This window comes from Phasianus colchicus, chromosome 11, assembly GCF_987193195.1.
Source record: "Phasianus colchicus chromosome 11, bPhaCol1.hap1.1, whole genome shotgun sequence".
Lineage (NCBI taxonomy): Eukaryota > Metazoa > Chordata > Aves > Galliformes > Phasianidae > Phasianus > Phasianus colchicus.
Genome location: NC_143446.1, coordinates 7,875,805 through 7,895,861, shown reverse-complemented (window position 1 = coordinate 7,895,861; position 20,057 = coordinate 7,875,805). Strand labels below are relative to the sequence as shown.

Here is a 20,057-nt window from a genome sequence, read left to right as displayed (position 1 = left end):
TTAAGGTTTCTGTGCTGCGTCCAAACGTGTAGCTACGCTCCTAGTGACTGAAATCACTGGTGAATTGCTAGATTTTCTGACTCTTTTTTTTTTTGTTGTTGTTTTAGACATCAGCTTTGCATTCCTTGGCAGTAAGGAATATCTTTCAAAAATTTTTCAGCAGTGTTGGTAAAGGATGTTGCTCAAATTTGTGGTGATTTAATTGCATGTACAGTGTTTAGATCTGTTTCAGGTAAATATTAGATAAATGTTCAGTCAGCATCTATCTTCATATGTACAGATTCTAAAGCCTCATGTTACCACTGTAACTGAAGATTAAGCCACAGTTGGTTTTTTGTTGTTTTTTTTTTTTTTGAAAAAAAGGTAGTGACAGTAACCTGTGCTTCATTCAGGTGTCTTTGAGCCATGGGAAACTTGTTATTAAAATAGTATAATCACTGGAGCAGTTGAAATATAGGCTGCAAAAGTTCATTAATTGGCTTCTTTTTCTGGTAAGCATTTGTAAACAAAGCACCTGTAGCTTCATACAGTACTCTCTAGAAATTTGTTTTAAAATGATAACTTGTGCTACATCTAAATTCTCTCTATCAACCTTTACCTGCTTATAGCCCCACCCAGTGGGGACAGAAAGATCAGGAGCAGTTCTCTACAGAAAATACCCCACTGAGGTGATTTGGAAGAGTCTGCCTCCAGGTCCTTCCTGTAGCTTTACTGTTATGTTTTGAATGCAGTAAACCACCATGTCTGAAGAAGGAAATGCCTGAGGAAAATGTGTGCAACCTTTCATTTAACATTTGTAAACAAAATACTTAATTTATAGTAAAAATAATCTCTAGTTCAGGTTAGGATATGAGTAGCAAAAATCTGTTTAAGTCGATGGGTCAAAACAGGAGGTCAAGGGAAGTTTCTTGGGATTATTGGATGTCACAGTGCCCTCCACCATCTCAACGGCACTTCTGATGTAGAACCAGCACAAGTGATAGACTGACCCCTGGCAGCCAGCTCTGCTTGCTGCATGCTTGTGCTTGAGGCCTTGCAGTGGGCTGCCTGAGGCTTTGTTTAAAAGAAGACATTATCTTTTTGGCCCAATAATTAGCTGAAATGTCTGAACTTGCCAAACAGTAATAAGTAACAAGGGAAAAAATCAGAAAAATAATATTCTAGTAAAATGCTATGAAATAATTAACAAATTTACAGAGCAGATAAAGTAGTGTGCTTTAATGCCTTTTCTGTTGAGCAACTTAAAACTATAGCTGCAGAGATACTGGGGAAAAAAATGGTTACTATATATGATACTTTACTTCTCTAAAGCTGGATGGGTTCAAATATGGTACAAAGATTATTATTCCTAATTTCTTTTTTAATAATGTGAACTACTGAATGAAGAAAACAATTTCAACAGTAAGAATACATTTTCACCTCATTAGAGCAGATGACCAGTGAAATTAAAAACTACTGTGCATATAAGTACTGTGAGATCCTGAAACCCCTCTCAGAATGTCACATTTGTAATTGATTTCATGCTAAGGATGTCACAGATTGGGAATGAAAAATCAATGTCTGCTCTGCGATATTTAGAGGTTCAAGTTATGTATCCAGTTCAAAAAGAAAATTAGCTGTATCATGAAATGTTTTTGCACCAGTGGTCAGCAAAACTGAACTATAACACTGAAATTAAATTTCTTAGCATAAGCTCTGGCTGCTAATTCACATGTCTCAATGTATCTGAAATGATTTCTGGAGGAACCCTCTGGGCAACACTCTGTTCCTATCAAGTAGAATGATTTTATTGCCCTCTTTGCAAACCCCTGCAGAGGAGGGTCTCCAAAACACAGTGAGTTGATGACATGCTTAAAATGCATCTCAGCCAGAGATGAGTCAAGCAAAGGGATGTGTTGTGTACCTCATGTTGGGAATGAATTCGATGTTTGTGTCTGTATCCATGGAAGTGGCTAACCTGACTGGGATTGGAGCATGGTAGATAGCAGTGAGTTAATAAAAGGAGGCTAGTCAATGCATCATACTGAGGTTAAAAGCAGAATTTCAGATGGAATAGTCACTTATTCCTTAACAGAATTTTTGTCCTTGAAGAATGGGTATTTACAGCGATAAGATTACTGGTGAAGATTGGAAAACAGCTTCATAGGAAGAATTCCTAACATAGTAATTAGCAAGGTTTGCAAACAGTAGAATGTCTGAAGTGCAAGACGAGTCTGTCTGGCATTAAGGTCACTAATAATAAATAACAGCATTGGTGGCACAAATGAGTAACCTGGGCAGAATTCATAAGATTTCAAGCTCAAGGCTTTGTGCTAGGCTTGCATGTTACCTGTACTGCAGTACGTTCATTGCTGATATCAGTGTTAGTAAAATTAGAACAAGCATAGCAATGTTGTGATATAGTAGTTGTCATTGTAAAATACTGTCTTTGTTTTGACGTACCATAAGAACATGCTGGAGTTATGCTGCAGGCCATTCAGTCTTCTGAACAGAAGGTTATATTTTAGTCCAGCTGTTTTACATAACTTCTGGTCCTGTGCAACCTAAAAAAAAAAAAAAAAGCAGGAACAGTTTGAGATAACGTTGTTAGTAGCTGTTTCTTTTCTCTTTAGAAAAACGCACTTGAAACAATTTCAGCTAAAATAACTGGCTTGGAATAAATTGTGCTTATTTTATGGTAGAACTGGCAAGTAGAGAACAAGGAATTAGCTCAAACTCCTTGATTATACTCGTAGAGAAAAAGCATTCTTTTTTTCTGCAAAATGGTATACGTGAGCCTGTGATTCATTAGGTTTGATTTTTTTTTTTTAAATGCTTCTAAAAATATTTGAAATGTTGGACAGCTGTTTGAACTATACTGTATTGCTACTTCAGCAGCTCAAATGCATGCAGGTCTGTTCAACCCTACCTTTGATTTGCTTTCTCATTCTGTTACTTTTTCTTGGAAAGGAGAAAGTGAAAACAAATGACTTGGGTTATTTTTGTTCCTGCATGTCACCTTAGTTGCCGTGTTAGGACTTCTGCTATTTCTCCTATACTGAGAATAATCCTTTTTCTGAAGGCTCTCCTAAAACAAGGAAAGAAACACTTTTCTATTTGTCTAACCAACGTATGATTTGATAGTTAGGAGTGCACTGTTAATGCCAACTTGTGTATTATTGTTATTTTTTTCCCTTCAAAAACAAGTTCTTAGTGGACAGCTATTCCTCTTTGCTGACCTTGCATTGTTTCATTAACATAGAGAATGCTGTTCAAATTTCTCTTCAAGGAACTTTTATGTAAGATAGTCTTTCAGCATGTTAGAGGAAATGTGTATTTTTTTCAGTACCTTTCATTAATGTGAGTATAGGATTTAGTGACAGAACCAACTTCAGCTTAATGTTTAATTACACTTCCGGCAAAACATTGCAGCTATCACATTACAAACACCAAGTGGCTCAAAATCTTTTCCCCGAAGCCAAGGCTTGCTGGACTTACCCTTCTTAAAACTTGTGAGATTACCAACATATAGTGCTTCAGTTGAAGTCCATAACTGAACATACAGTTTAATTTACTGAAGTAAAAGTGGTAGTCTGCATGGTTGTGTGTAGTTACTAGTATATTATTATTTGTTCATATTTGGAACAATTGACTTGGCTTGAATCCCGTCAGATTTAGATGACTGCTGCTGTCAGTTATCCAGCTTATTTTATATTGAGCGTGTCTCTTGGAATTTGCTGTATTATGAAACATGGCTAATCTTGAGTTAATTAGCAGTGTCACGGTTCAACAATATTTATGTCCTAAATCCTTTGAGTCAGGGGGAGGGGCAGGATGTGATTAGTTCATATAGACTGGATGTTCCTTGTAAATGAAATGGACTTAAAAATTTCTCTAAACAGGGGACAGTTGATTTTCAAACTGTATTTTGAATACGTCTGACCCAGCTGTTTTTCATAGTTTTCTTGAAGTTGTCAGTATTACACAGAGGCACACTAATCTTTTCTTTCCAAATTGATTCTATAAACTTTCTTCTCTGTTCTTTTTAGCCTTTTCAGTCAAGGCCAAAGCATCTGACTTTAGAAGAACTCTTTGGGACTTCTGTACCAAAGGAACAGCCTTTACCTCTGTATCCCAATCCAGAGAGAATGGAGAAGTTGCAGACTGATACCTCTGCCAGAGAGCAGCAAAACTTGCTTTTGCCTTTTTCCTTTGACCAGACAGCAGTAATACAACCACCACAAGGGAAATCGGAAAGCCCAAACATTAAAGCTAGTGCCAATCCTTTGAGTCAACAGGAATGTCTAACACCTCTGCTTGTACCTCCAGCCTCAGTTTCCCAGCCTGATGTTTCAAGCTATTCAGTTCGTTTAAGCCCTATACTTAATTCATCTTCAACAATGGATGCTGCTCCTGCTCAAATGCTTCCTGGCCTAAAACAAAACAACAGTATAATGCAAGTTATGCAGCAAACTGCCAAGCAGATAACCCCACTAGTGAATCAGCCTTCTGAAGTGAACCATGCTCCACAGAATTTAATGGCTGGCCAGAGCCAGCTTATAACACCCTTGACATCAGCAAATACAGGAACTGTTTCAAATACATCCCATACAACCGTTGATCTTCTCCAGAAACTCAGGTTGACCCCACAGCATGACCAAATGCAACAGCAGTCTATCACTAAGACTTCCTTAACGCCAAACATCTCTGCCTCGATTGGCCAACTTGCAACACCAGAAAGCTTCAAAGAATCACACAGTAAATCATCAACCTTGAACAGCAAGAAGATCCCTTCCCTGCAGGTATTCTTTATGTCCATACAGATTTAAGCTGTATAGGCTACAAATATTTTTTCATTTATGCTGTTATATATATGCTTTTTAAAAATAATCAAGGAATTCTTGTGTGTGACTGATCAGATTGTGGACCTTAAAATCTAAATCTTGTCATTAGTATCTGCCGTCAGTGACGGACTTCTATATGGAGGAAGAGTTTTTTTCAGGCTGCTGCTGTTATTACATGAATACATTCTAAGGAATTTGGCTGTACTTGTGTCAGAAGAATGCAGCTAAAATGTAATCTGAGAAGAGATTGGCAGTAACAGATTAATTGGTGCTACAGGAGTTAATTCTGTGGAAGTATATAGCCCATGTCGTCTTTGAAAGTACGAAATTAACAGCTTCCTCTTTTGGATAATTTTGCCTAGGAAGTTTTATACCATTTCAGTATTGACCACTTCTGTTGGGGATTCCTGTGTACTCCACTGAGATGTTATTTATGTAGCGGAATGGGTCATAAACTGATTTGTTTTGTCTAATTAACAACCTTGATTTCTTTTATCCAAGAATCACTTCTATAGGACCTTCTAAACTTTCTGTTTCTTGCAAGCAAATGTGTTGTCTATGCCTCAATATAACCCAAAGCAATAAGCTTGTTTTGAGAGACTAGGTGAAAATGTTACTGCTGCTCTGCTAGGCTACTGCCTGTGGCTGCCCTGTAACATTTCTGTCAATTAATGTTGCTTTGCTTTACTATTTGCTACCTCTGTAGTAAAGATGTTACTTCAGATGATTTCGTGGGGTTTTTTTCCTCCAAAGGCAGTAATTCTCTGTAGAGCCCTATTTGGAGGTTATACAAACTTGGTTGCCTCTTTTAGTTATAATCACAGACTAAGCCAAGGTTTGATCTTTTCTTGCATCTGGGTACAATGATAATGTAAGAATAAAAACTATCAAACAAAACTACTTAATGCTATGTCCAGGTTGTGAATTATGCTTTCTTTTCAAATTAGGCTGTACAACAAAACAAAGAACCAGAAGTATTTCCGCAGTCCAAGACTTTACCTAAAGCAAGTCAGGTAGGTGAACAAACACTTCAACACATTTGGTTTACTTGTAAAATAAAATGAAAAATTTTAAAGCTCTGGTAATAATTGGTAACTTAAATTGTCATATTTGCTTACTCTGACAATATCTGAAGAGCTTTTATTGGTCAGAAACAAGCTGTACTGAATTAAGGAAGTATTTCTGTAGACTGCTGTGAGTGTGCTTTTCTCCTGTACGGAGACATATTTTATGGTCGGTGCTAGTACAGAAATGGTAATATACTTTTGTATCTATATATTGCAGCACCATTTGAACTGTTCTTTTCATTTGCTCTTTTTAAGTACTACTGTTACAACATTGTTGTGGGATCGATTAGCCTTATGTGCCTCAGAGTAGATTTCTGTAATAAAATGTCAAGTAGACCTGTAGAAGAATGAGGTGGGGAAGGTGATTGTCAAACTATTTCCCCATTTTTCTCTCTCTCTCTCCTGTCCAGTTGCCTTAGAGTGAAAAAGATTGTGTACTTGAATATTTTAATTACAGTTCATTGGTCATTTTAAAATGTATTTTAAAATACCTTTGAAATTCTGAATTATTTCACTCCAAACTGTAAATGTACTTGGAGACCATGGAAGTACAAAAGCAACAGGAAAAAAATACATTAGGTTTATCCTTTCTGTGAACTCCTGAAGAAGAAAATTTGAAAAACTAACAGAACAATAAAACCCCCATAGTTTCCTTTCACTACATAGGTGAAAAGCTCACCTTCTGTGTTATGTTTGGGGGGGGGGAAAAAAAAGTAGCAACTACATGGGAATGGGTCTACATGTAAGAACACTGAAGGCTGTCAGCTTCTTCATCTTCTAAAATAAGGATTTCTGTTGACACTAAATTACTTGATAAATAGCTTTTCATTGTGAGTAGCTATTCTGTAGTGCCTTTCTAACTTACTGTACCAGTAGCTATGATTTTTAATATGTTTATGTTCATTTCTACAGTCTTTTTTATAACAGCATTCATTCTTTCTGGACGTGGTGCTTATTAACTTTCTTTTCTTTCTGCAGGTTGCATCTCCACAGTTTGTTACAGCTACAACTACAGTAACGCCTTCAATCCTCTTGTCTCCTAGTGTTTTTCAGCAGTCAGCTACAAAACCTATTGAAGTGGAAAATAAAGCCAATTCTTCATCACCTTTAACTCTTGGAACAACAGAAATTCAGACAGTACCTCCTACTGTTCTCAGTAGGTCTCAGCTTCAGGAAGCACTGATACATCTAATAAAGGTCCTGTCTGAAGAAAACACAATATCTGAGGGGTGGGGTTATAAGTACAGTAGCCAGTACTGAGAATTTGGTTGTAAGATGGATGACTTGCAAGGACAGAGTTCTGCTTGATGCGTTCTTTCACACACACATCAATTTGGGAACACTTGGGGAAAAGGTTACGTGTATAGAAGCAGTAGTATGAGGGGTGAGGGTTGGGTTTCTCTTAAGTGTTTCTGTGTTCCTTTGGAAAGCTTTCCTGTTGCCAGTTACCTCTAACTGTTCCTCATTTTTAATGTGTGTATGTTTGGAATTGAAGTTACAAAAAGTTCTAGTTGTACCATTCTTACAGACTAAAAAGTTCAGTTAAATTAAATCCATAATGTTGGGAGTAGCTAGAAAGTGAGATCAGCAGTGTTATAGGTAGCAAGTAGAAGTTGCCGTGCATGACAGCCATTTTCTTAGTTCAGGATTCTCTAGCTTTTTCCATGCTAATGCTGGTCTTACACTCAAAATGCAGGTCTGAAGTAGCAAATATCTCTCCAATGAAAAAGTTATGATCAAAAAGGCCATCACCAGACCCCAATATCATCTAAATTGCCTGATAAATGTTGGGTTTTTTTGCATATTAGTGTGTAATTTTTCCTTTAAAGATACAAAACTAGCTTGCTTGTAGGTCTTGCGACTGAATTCAGTTGTCAGAAGTCTTTGCTGTTCTCATTAGAGATTCTCACCTTAATGGTCTGAAGAAAGTTGCTGTGGTGACTTCAGAGAGCTGACTGGAATATTCATGTCTCTGATCTTCTCTTTCTATATGGCTGTGTATATGCAACAGTCACTGTACCCCCACAGCAGAGGAGTACTTGCAGGGTGCTCCAAGGAGAACACATATTCACTATGTAGAGTTTTGTAAAAAAGAGTACTACATCTTCAGCCTAGATAATTACCTACTATCTGAATGAGTAGGGCTCAAGAAATATCTCTAAATGCTTTCTATAGATGAAACAATTTCACTTCCCAGTAATTCTTTGCCACGGGGATTTTTATATAACACACTGCAGTCCTTCTCAGATTGATTTTTGCAGGCAGAACTAACTCACGTATTTTTGACTCTTCTACAGCCTTTATTTGGATGTCTGAATGCAGGATGGAATTTACTATGCCTTAATTTTTTTGTACTCTTCTCAAAGAAGGTGCAGTTAATAGAAGAAAGTGAAATTGTATAGCCAGGGCTGATCTTGGGGCTGCTGTTTATCTGAGTATCCATTGTGCTTAGTAATCACTTTAGCTGCCTTCACAGTTTCGTGTTTCAAAGTCTGTGTGTTGTCCATACAGCGCTGCCTTTTGTACAGGTAGGCAGCTAATTTCCTTATCTTAATCCTCAGATAGATAGCAGTATATTAAGACTCTTATGCACAACTTAAACTGACTTAAATTTTACTTTTTTTTTTTTTTACATCTTTTTACTAATGTTTCTGTTTTTTTTCCTGCAGAATGATTCCCGTTTTCTCAGCACTATTCATGAAGTCTACTTGCAAGTCCTAACCAAGAATACAGACAACATTAAGCTATAATTGAAGCTAAATCTGCTTAGAATATTACCACTTTAGAAATAATTATGCCTCATCTATAAAACTAATATTTTTTTAAAAGAATATTTAGTTTTCAATGTCTTGAATTTGAACCCGTTAGGAAAAAGTATTCCTTAAATACTTTAAGAAAGTAATGTTCTCAGAAGTGATTTAGGTTTTCACTGTGATCATCACCAGCAGACCTTTCTTTTTACTGGGGGAGGGGATTTAATTTGCTTATGAGCTTTCACTTGCATTTTTGATCATGCAGATGTTTGCTCTGGCTTTTGTTCCTAGCTGTATTCACCTTTCAAGGATTACAGACTACATACTACTTAAACTAGCATATATGTAGTATAATACACTACACCACACTAGAACAAGACTTGATTTTGGAACCTAGTTCCAATTCTAAGGTGAGATTTGGATGCCTTGTGACTAAGGTGGCAGATGTGGGGAAAATTTGGGATTTGGAAGCCAGGCCTTTGTAGCTAAATCTTTAAACAAAAGCTTTAAGAATGTGATTTGCTGAGTACATTAACAGTCTCTGGCTAATGCTCATCAATTTATCTTTTAAATATTTCATTAATCTTATGGCTTCATGTCTGACATAAAACAGATATCCAAGTGAGTAAGGCTGTTTTCTCTAGAAGGTGGAATGAGAAATATACAGAATCTTCAATGATTATATTAGTTTTAAGCAACAGAATAGTTCTGTTGTGAGTTGAGGTTCTTTTAGGTTAAGTGTAGGTAGGAGGCCACCACTGGAAGACCACTTTCCTGTTCAGTAGTGTTTGATATGACTGAAATACTTCGTTTCCCTTTTAACTTAAGAATAGACCATATCTTATTTGGATTTCATTCCTCAGTTGTATTGTAACTGCAGTGTTGAAAACTGTGTGGGTGGGGAACAATTGCATGCTCTTCTCTTGGCTACTCTCCAAATTATTTGTCTATACTTCATGCTCTGAAATTTATCTAGTTAACATGTTACTGCTTTTTGTATATTATTTCGTAGTTCAGCAATGTAAGAATTTAATATCATACTTTCTTATTTGCAATCAGAAAGATTTCTAACTATATTTTATTATGCTGCTGTGTTGGTTTACCCATGGCTTGTATTTATTTTGTCAAATTATACAAAGGTAGTTAACAGGACTTCAGGTCTGAACTTTTTCCAGCAATACTAATTTTAAAGGATGCTTTTGCAATTTAAGAAAAAAAAAAATTTGGTTTATTACGTAAAAAGTTAGTCTGTAGAGAGTTCTGATGCACTGCTTTTTTCCCCCTCCCTCAAGCACTATTTAAATTGAAGAAAAAAAATTGTTCATTTAAAAAAAAAAAAGTGTGTATCCTAAGGATTAGTAGAGGTTAACATAGTCAACGTACACAGTCATTTTTGTTGGAAACTAGCAACTGAGCTTTAATTGCTACTTCTCACAAATTGGTATGTTTTAGATACAATAGATACTTACATTTTTATGTATTTGATCTATTTTAGTTTTTTCATAGATTTTTAGTGGAAAATATATTTTGTTTAGCACTACCTGCCTTTTGGAAAGTTCTTTGCAGCCTTTGAGTTCAGTGTTTCCAGTTAAAATATATAATAGTTTTGTTAGAAAATGTGCAGGATTCAGGGAATTATGCTAATATCATGCACATTCATCAAGAGATTTATTGGCTTTAATTGTAGCATTTGAAGTCAGCAATATGGACTCTGCGCCTTGCTAAGGAAGATGGGAACTTCCTACACAAATTCTGGAGTTATGATACTGTGTCTGGGTATAAACAGTAACACTCAATTTAGGTATAAGGTCTCAACTAATTTAGTGGTTGTTTTAGAAGAACTTTAATACAGCAATGTGCAGTTTCTGGGGGGGAGGGGGAGGGGAATGCGTAGTCAAAGCCAAATACAGAGCCACTTTTTCAAAGATGAGGTTCATATTTCCCTGGCTTTTACAGACGACTTCCAGTTTCTTTGAAGGAAGATTTGATACATGTTTCTAAGAATAGAAATAACTAATGATATTTGTTGCTAGATACAGTTTTATCCAAAGATATATAGAAACAATAGAAGAAATTGTATTTTGAGTTCTTAAGTGATACAGAGTTGAGAAAAGTAATACTGCTTAGAGCAGCAATGCTGTTACGAGTGTTTGACTTCACTCTGACAGCTGAATATCCGTGGTTTTGTCGTGCACTAGTAACAGTATTTTATCAGTTCACCCAGCTATGAAAATGAATTGGAAGACAAACAATAAAATCACTTTTACTACAAGAAAAATTGTTCATCTTGAACACTTTCGTGGATATTTGCCCTGGCCTCTACATATAGCCCACAGACGCTGGAACTAACCCAAGTGTCCTCCAGTACACTCCAGTTAGTCTGTCATTTGTGAGTAGTGAGAAATCTCTTCAGAAATAAGTTACATTGTAAAACACAAGCTTAACTACAGTGTAGAATTGAGTTTATTTGTAATGTAGACTGTGTTATTTAAGAACTTTAATTTCCTGCTTATCTTAATTTTTTGCATAAACCTAAAATTACCAGCTTGTCGACATACTTGATTTGTGTTAGCCGCATGTAGCGATAACTGGGGCATATAGAAATGACCATGGGGTCATCACAGCAATTTATTTTCACCATTTTCAAGTGTGGAGTTTATTGGTGGATCTGCTGGCTTAATGGGTTTATATCTATTAGTTCTGAGAAGGAAAAGGTTTCTTTAGACTTTATTCCTCACATTAATTGCATTGTCTAAGCATGTTTTCTGTTGCTGGCGTTTAAGTCACTTTAATTTAAAAATGAAAGAGTTAAGCCTAATCAAAAACAAAACATGCAGCTGCTGATTTATTCAGGAAAATCAAAGTCCTCAGTTTTGTAGTTAAACTTGATCTGCTGGTTATTTGATAATGCAGAGTTTATATAAAAGGTGCCTAACATCTGTTAACTTAGAAGCAGTGTAGCTTTCTAAATTAAACAAGATTTGGAGAATGATTGAATAATGTTTTAAAAAAGCTTAGTTATTTGTTTTAGTTTCTTATATATGTTTAGCTTTATGCATAAATACTCAATATTTAATCACTTGCTCCTGGATATATCTTGGTTTTGCTCGCATTTCTGATTGCTTCATTTTGGTAAATTTCTGAAACCCACTATGCCATGTATAGTCACTGATAACACTTTCTGAAATATTTTTAGAATAAAATGTTAATTCGGGCCTTCTTGTTTTTAAAAGTATTGTAAACAATTTGTCTACCCTTTTGCCAGCTACTTGTGTTGCTTATCTTAACAGGAGGAATGTGTGCAATATATATCACCTCACTTTTGTCTGGCAATGTTACACAAATGTTAAGATGCAGTATTTTCCCTTCAAGTTGGAAAAACTGCAGTATCTTTAATTTGGTTGTCTATTTATATTTATCTAGTCAGTGTATGGGCATATGGTTGTTTGGCTTAGTTTGTTTGGGGTTTTTTTGTTTATTTTTTAATGTGTTATGTGCTTTGAGCAATTCCTGAGTTTTACCACTTCAGTGGGTGCACCAGTTCTATACCCATCTGCATGTTCTGTGAGGATGGAGACAACGGAGAAGGAGGGCTTCAAGAGAAATTTCTGGAAACTGGGAATGAGAGGAATTTTAAGTCAATAAGTGAAGATACTGCTTCATTAACATTTTTTGTATGGAATGGATTTTGTAGCACCTATGTATGTTTGCAGTTATTAAGTTATTGCATAAATGTTTAAGAATGAACATTTTTCATCCAAAATTTTGTATGTTTGCAAATATATTTTTGTAATAAAACCTCAAAACAAATGTTTCAGCACCTCCTAAAATCTTGTAATGATTTATTTTATTTCTAGAGTTCAGGGTTAGTAATTTCCAGACAAGTAATTCAAACTAAAGTTAATACGGGGGGTGAAAACAAATGTTGCTTATTGACAAAAGAAATTGTCCTGCTGTAAGGGCAGTTGAGAATAACGTCTGTCACTTGTAAGAGCTTCTGGCCTTCTTCTGTATTGCTTGCGTTTGCAATCTGATAAACTGACCAATTTCCGGTCACTATACAGCTGTGAATGGTTTTAGTGTTTTATCCCTTTCTGTGGTTTTTATGCTACCCCCCTCCAACCTCATAGACATGGCACATGAAACTCAACAAATCCAGTGCTAATCTTTGATCATAGACTTGGGAAACTGAAGTTGTCATCTTATCTGATTGCTGTCATGTAACTGTTCTACCCAAATTTCACACAGTAGAACAGAGGCTGATAAGGAGAGAGAACATAGCAGAGCTTCTGTTGAAAAGGTTCTGAAATTAAATGACTTTACAGCAAATTCTCATAACTAGATGCTTGCACCCATTTTAACTACCCAAAAGAATTGGAGATTGTGAGGCATACCCCCATGTCGGGAGAGGTCACTGAGGAACAGTGTTGCTCTGCTAGTTCATGCTGAACTGGCTTCTGTACTTCAGACAGAAGCATCATATAAAATAAATATGGAAGTTGTGTATTTTCTTTACGGTAATGGAGGAAAAGGTGGAAACGGCCTGAAATCCGGCATTAACTTGTGTGAGGTATTTTGGTCAGTATTGAGGAAGTGCTTTTTGATGGTGGTGCTGATAAACTGTCTTCTCTGGATCTAGGTGTTACTGGTTACTGTTATCCTTCCAAAGTGCTCCCCTTTGGTTGAGGAAATAAAGGTAATACTTCTGGTTTGCTTTATTTAACTACAGATAAACTGAACAGCTCATGTTCATGGGCCAAATTAATTGGAGTCACATATTTGGTAAGGATTCAGCTCTACTTCGTTCTCAATACACTGAATAACAAAATGGGCTTAGTGACAAATCATTTTTAGAGAATAGGAAACCTGTCATCATTCATACAACTTAAGTATTTATGACCAGGATGCAGTCAAATCAGTAAATACAGTTTTTAATACAGATACTTATCTCTTTGAACTTCAATAACTTGATGTGAAGTTTGAAAGATTAGGAAGTAGAACAGTATAACAGCTGGTATGTTAAACAGTTTTTTTCCTCTCTTTTCACACAACCTGTAATGAGAATCAGATTTTTTCACTTTTATTCACTTCTACCAACTTTATGAGGAGTGGGCTTCAATTTAGCAGATGTACCAATTTCAGACGGTTAAACTGCAGTGGTAGGTAACTGAAACATTGCTATTAGGTGTTAAGTTTGTCCTTTTTAGGTAACAACAACGAAGTCACTCTTAGAATACTTCTAAATAGGCTCAAAAAGCATTGTGAAAGAGAGCAGTTACTGTGTTTCTGAAAGACTGCTTTGCTGTACAGTGAGAACCAGTGAGTACCCTGAGAAGTGAACATCCTAGGAGAGGAACAGCAAAAGCATGCAAGTAAATCTGAAAGAAAATATTGTAGAGGGATAAGTACAGCCTTGTGAAGATGTGTCCTAACGCACAGAACAACATATTCACATTTTTTATATGTACTGCTCTTAGATATCTTAAGGTATTTCCAAAATGTAACGGAGTCTTGCCTTTCAGAACCACAAATATTTCAGGATGTATTCATAAACAGACCATCATTCTTGGTACAGCAATACATAATTTGCTATATCTGTGGTTTTTAATCTTTAGGTATCTAGAAGCAGCATAATGGAGTTGCCTGACTCAAAGCAGAAGGTAGTTTGTGGTTTTGCTTTCTGCCCTAAATAACATCTCAAAATCTGCTGCTTAGAACATGACTGCTCATACCTCACTGCCTTTCTTTGGTCAGTTCAAATAAACCTTTAAAAAATATTTCTTCCGTAAGCTATTATTTAAAATTCAAGAAGCACTATTTTCAAAATAAACTTTGGGAAGTATAACCACAAAGGGGTAAGCTTCCTTTATATGCAGACTAAAGAATGCACTTGCCCTTGGGCCTCACTTAGAAGATGCAGGTATGTGATGTAAATGCACAAGTCTGTTTCTTTTCTCCTCATAAATAAGTCAAGAAGCTTTGAGAGTAGCAACAGTCAAGATCTCCCGGACTGTCTTATGTATGTAGAGCTCTATATGGTCTTAATTTAGAGAGCATATGGGTTGCACATCCTGCTTTACTACTTGTGGTTCATAAGAGGGATGGGAAAGGCTTAGCAGGTTATCCACCTGGCTTTTTCATGCGGACTGAGGTTTGTAAGTAATGCTAATTGTCTTCTCTACTGCATCAAGTTAGCTTCTGCTCTCTAGAGATGCAGTTTTCCCATGCAGCAAGTGTTGTGAAGGAATACTCTGATGCTCTAAATTTACTACAAGAATTGAGGTAGAAGGTAGAGCTTACAGGATTCAGATTTATAGAGAATATGAGGGTGGGGGGTTACAGCAAGCCCTGCTCCTGGATCTTCAAGATGAAAGGCATGGGTTATCTATTCTAAGTAGAGAAGGAAAACCTGCCACAATAGAAACCCTTAGGGAATGCTAAAAATCTCAGTTAAAAGCTCATGCAGAACTTTTAATAAGGAGTTAGAAATGAACATAGCTCAGTATTCTGCAGATATGCAGCTGTGAGAACAAAACTGGTAATGTAAGATATGAAAATTGTGTAGATGGCACGTTGCATAGTGACTGAGCCTGGGCTCAAGGTACAGCTTCATGTGTAGCTTCATTTTAATCACTTGGATTGTTTTGTGTTTTTTTTTGAAAAAAAAAACACCACAACCTGATCTTACTGTTACATTTACACCTGTTATTTCTTGCTATCCTTGATGCCATGTTGCACAAAAATTGGATTTTTTAGCATTTTCTCAAATTCATAAGCAGCTAAATAACGTTATTCCTGAAGTCATGCTGGACAATGCCTTGTACAAGCAAAGTCACTGTGTTTTTGCACATGTGAAGGGATGCATAATGGTGTGCATAATCAAATAACTTTGGTATAAATCAATCTTATTCATTCTTGAACAGTTCCCTTTTTGAAGAGTTTCTAATGCAGCTGTTCTTTTGAAGGACAAAAATAGTCAAAACATAGTGTTGCAGAGGACAAGCTGCAGGAGAATTCTTTCAGTCTCCTTCTTCCCATATGTATGAGAAACAGATGAATGCTGCTTCATTCGGTCATTGCAGCAGTCTCTTCTCTTTACTCTAGACGTACGTAACTTACAAAAGTGCTGCTGTTAAAAATTTCTTTCAGTGTAAGTTATTGATGGTAACTTTATTTTCACTGCACTGAGGTTAGTTGTATACAGATATTCCTGAGTCTTTAAACAGAGCCTGAACTGGCAAAGCAAATTCCAAGCTTTTTTGAAGAGGTAGATAATCTGACTTAAGAAGAAATGAATAGGGAAAGCAAATGTAATGGAATGTCTGTGGAGTACTTACATATTCAAAATCTTCATAGCACAGATGCAGGCAAATGTCTCAAACTTCTCCTACTTAATATCTACGTTAACATAATCATGAAGAAACTGGATCAAGGGAAAACTCATTTTGACAGCAAATTTTAAAAAATGCATGTAATATTATTACTAACAATTGTTCAAATTAAACAAATTCAAGTAGCTCCAAACCTTACTGCATTAGCATTACATACTACAGTTTAAATCTTGTAATTCTTCTGCATTACTAGTAGAAATACTTCCCTAAATAGCCTGAACCAGCAGAGCAATTACCAAAGCAAGTCACAATGAATTCCTATGAACTATGTAAGATGCATAAAGATTTTTTTCTCTGATAGATTACATACTAAACAGAGGTAATTCTACAAATCTTACAGGGTTTGCTACTGTTTTTTTCTTACTAAATGACACTTTGCTTTCTTTTTTTTTTTTTTTTTTTTTCCCAGATTACTAAATATATTCTGCATCTATGTATCTTCTGCTTGTATTTTCTCGTTCAGACACCAAAGGTGAATTAATTTCCTTGTTTGGGCACTTCTGGATCGGGTGCTGCATGAGAACTTTGTATTTTCCAGTTTAGTGGTTGTAGCTTGTGCAGCAAGGACAATTGCTGTCCAATAGAAACCTAAGGATCTTTGAAGTATTTCTCATGCTCCAATGAGAATTGCAGAACTGATGATTATTTCACAGCCTGCTGAATATTCTTTTCATAGGGTATTTACTAAGCATGCACTTGGGCTGAACTAAATCCACTTGCTACAATTGAGGAAAAAAAAGTAATTATGCCCTTGTATGTTACTCAAAATGAACTGCATCTCCAGAAAAGGTGCAGCACCAAATTTGGTCTGAAAATACACTGCAATGCACCATAACATACATGCACCAAAATACAATGACTGGAATTCCACCTATGTAACTAGTTCTGGTTTTGTTTGTTTGTTTTTCCTTTTTCCTGAAAGTAGACTGCAAATGAAATTAAGCAATACATACTATATGCATATGTTCAAGGCTAGCCAGATGACAACCCGTACCAGTAGTGATTGGCAGCTTATGGCACAGTCTGGAAATCGTACAGTGCAGCAGTTGCACAGGCTGTCGGTCTCCTCCTGTGCCTTTACTCATTTCCTTTGCTTACTATTGGTTGGATTTTGTGGACCATAAGCTAGCTAACCGTTCTGCATTCTTACTAGACTTGGATCTTGGAATTTTGTCTGAGAGCAGTTTTTAAGGTAAAACTGGGAGCATACTCCCACAGTACCTAAATGGCCTGAATTTCAGTGGTGCTGAGTACACCCAACTCCTGCTCTGGTAGATGGAGTCACACTGACTTATGTCAGCAATGCATTTTTGCAGTATCTCAGCAAATGACAGCCATAGCTTGGCTTCCCTGTTTCTAGCGTACATAATGCCCTGACTGTGAAATATGTGGAGGAGGGGATGGAAAAATCCAATTGTTCTGTGTATGTGTTTAAGAAGCTGTCCAATTGTTTATGCTGAAGCTAACGAGATGTGATTGTATATACTGAAGCAAGACTGTTCATACATTTGCATCCCTATTTTAACTGTACTGCACATGGTTTCAGGGGCAAATGCAAGAATGTGGAAGAAATGCTGGCTGTTGCGCACAATGTATACTATGACTGTAGCTGTTGCTTTACAGTCCATCACACTGGATCAAAGTTGCAGAAATACATGCACTTCAGTAAATCAAAATGGAGGCACTGACACAAGGTGGCATTTCATCCTGTTTGTGCTTGAGCTGCTGTTTTCACAGCACAATGCCATAAATAAGCATTCAGTGCAGCATGAAGATTCAGGGAAAGAGGAGTGAGTTGCAGGCAGTAATCTGCCTATGACATTATCTAAGCTAAGTCTATCTTAAAGCCTTCATAACAATGGAGGAAACCAAGTTGTGAGCCGTAGTAATACTAGTCTTATCCAGATCATCCCCCTTAGTTTCTTACTGGAGTCAAAAAACAAAGCACCATATGTCCAGCCTGCCAAGGCTGTTGAGATTGTTTTTCCTGAGCATACTTAGGAGGCAGTTTGGCAGGTGTATTTGCAGTGAAGATTCTAAAGGACATTTTCACTGTAAGCACACAGACTTGACTCCAGGCCTTACTCTTCAGACAGAAAATAAAATCAGCTTGGACCAATAAAGCCAAATTTGAGGTTGTCATCTACTCGGTGCGTTCTTTGAAGAACTGAGAAGAAAAACACAGCAGACTGACAAAGGAGAAGGGAACGACAACTGTATTCTAGCTGAGCACTTTCTCACGTTGAACATGAACTCATTAAAAGCAAAAACATAGTGTGGAAATCTCACACTTCTCATGCTACCTGTTTCCATTATGGTAATTTTCTAATAGCCATCAAGAAGGGTGAAGTACACTTATATCTAAAATAAGCTTTTATTGTTTGTTTCATGGTACAAACATCTGGGTTTTACTTTTGGAAGCTTAATATCTGCAACTGAAACTGGAAGTGTGTACACCCATGTTTCCTTAGTATATCTTCAGTCAAGTATTGATATGTTGGAGTTTTGCATCATAGCTATTGTTTCAGTTATGCTCATCCTCATTTAAAGAATTTACTTCATGCACTGCTTCTAAACCCTAAGCCAAGCTATGCTGTCCATGCCTGTTCAACTGACAAGAAATTATTCATGTCACTGAGAAACTGGTTGAGCTGGATGTCAACATCTGTCTGAAGAGCAGTGTTTAACAGCAGATGTGACAGAAAATTTGTCATTTCCTTCCACAGGACAGCCAATATTTTAACTAGTCTTAATTAATAAGTATTGTGCAGAGTTCAACTAGTAACTGCTGCTAGTGCTAGTAACTTGGTGCTGTGGTTTCATCTACATCAGCAGACCTACAAGAGACAAGACAGAGCTGAGGACTCAACACCTATAAGGTGTGTTTTTGAGTTATACTCCAGACCAGCTCTTGTCAGTCCTGTTGGACAGATTATTCATTAATGACCTAGGTGTAGTAGCTGCTTTCTCAGACTAACTCTTCTATTTCATTTTATTTGAAAGGAATCCTGTTTATGGAGGCTGTTTTGCGGAGTAAGCCAAAGCACAGTAAATAGGGGTTATCAGGAGATTTACTGCAGGAGTATACTGGCTCAAGTGAATTTGGACTTATCTTTGGACTGTATGGCTGGAGAGAGTAATTAGTATTGCTGCATTGAGAAAGTGTTAGTGGATAGGTTGCAAGGAAGTGTACAGCAAGAGCTGTGTAACTTGCTCAGAGTTTGGTGATCTTTGCTCTATAACAAGATAAGGCTAGTTTTAGGCCTGTTGGAGCCCATGGCACAGGCTAGCAAGATACTCGCTGGTATAGCAAGTATATATATATATAGCAAGTATAACGTTTGATTAAGACTCTCTTAATGGAGCTTTACATGTTATCTGGGTTTGAACTTGCAGTCACTTCTCCAATAATTAAGGTAGGATTTATAATTCGAAAAGGATGAGCCCTAAACCAGTAATTATTTTGTAGATGCTACTCCAATACTTCAGAGCTTTGTTGGTCCCCTTGCTAAGCCTGTTCCTTTGGGCTCCTTAGCTCCAGGAGGACAGAAGTCTATTGTTGGATGAAAGTAGATTTCAGCAGGAATACTGTTGGGAAAGTTGCTGTTAAGAACGCAGTTGTCTGCCTCCACCATGTTTGGCAGTCATTCTTTGCCTCCTCAGCTAGCATCTCTTTGCTATGGTTTCTCATGCAATAGTGATTAGCTACCAAGTATTAATTTCCAGACTGCAGTTCAGATGTGGCATGTTACAGAGCGTATGATAAGAATTTCTGTACACTGAGACAAGAGTAGGTTTGCACAATGACTCCTGAAATGCATTGATAAATTAAGTTCACAGTGTTCTTCTTTGTCATTGGAAGCTCTTGGCAATGCAGACTGCATTTTTAGTTATAAAATTTAAATCAGGCTGCATGTGATTCTCATCAGACACTTCCACATGCCAGTCTTATTGTCTATATCACTTTGAAGTATCTTACTGTAAGTAAGAAATTTGGATAACTGGTTCCACAAGAAGAAAATA

General features: G+C 36.7%; 1 protein-coding gene and 1 long non-coding RNA gene across 2 annotated transcripts in view; one reads left to right on the top strand and one right to left on the bottom strand.

The window, feature by feature from the left end:
• Positions 1-16,406, top strand: part of DCP1A (decapping mRNA 1A) — a 32,852-nt gene extending 16,446 nt beyond the window's left edge. Inside the window, exons 7-10 of the mRNA XM_031608385.2 lie at positions 4,029-4,781; positions 5,771-5,836; positions 6,869-7,087; positions 8,560-16,406. Coding sequence (XP_031464245.2) covers positions 4,029-4,781; positions 5,771-5,836; positions 6,869-7,087; positions 8,560-8,640 — 1,119 coding nt within the window. The 3' untranslated portion in view covers positions 8,641-16,406. The remainder of the gene's footprint in view (positions 1-4,028; positions 4,782-5,770; positions 5,837-6,868; positions 7,088-8,559) is intronic.
• The window catches only part of LOC149916425 (uncharacterized), a 34,242-nt gene that overhangs the window by 13,113 nt on the left and 1,072 nt on the right, over positions 1-20,057 (bottom strand). The window contains exon 2 of the long non-coding RNA XR_016470101.1: positions 2,443-2,543. This is a non-coding gene — a long non-coding RNA (uncharacterized LOC149916425). The remainder of the gene's footprint in view (positions 1-2,442; positions 2,544-20,057) is intronic.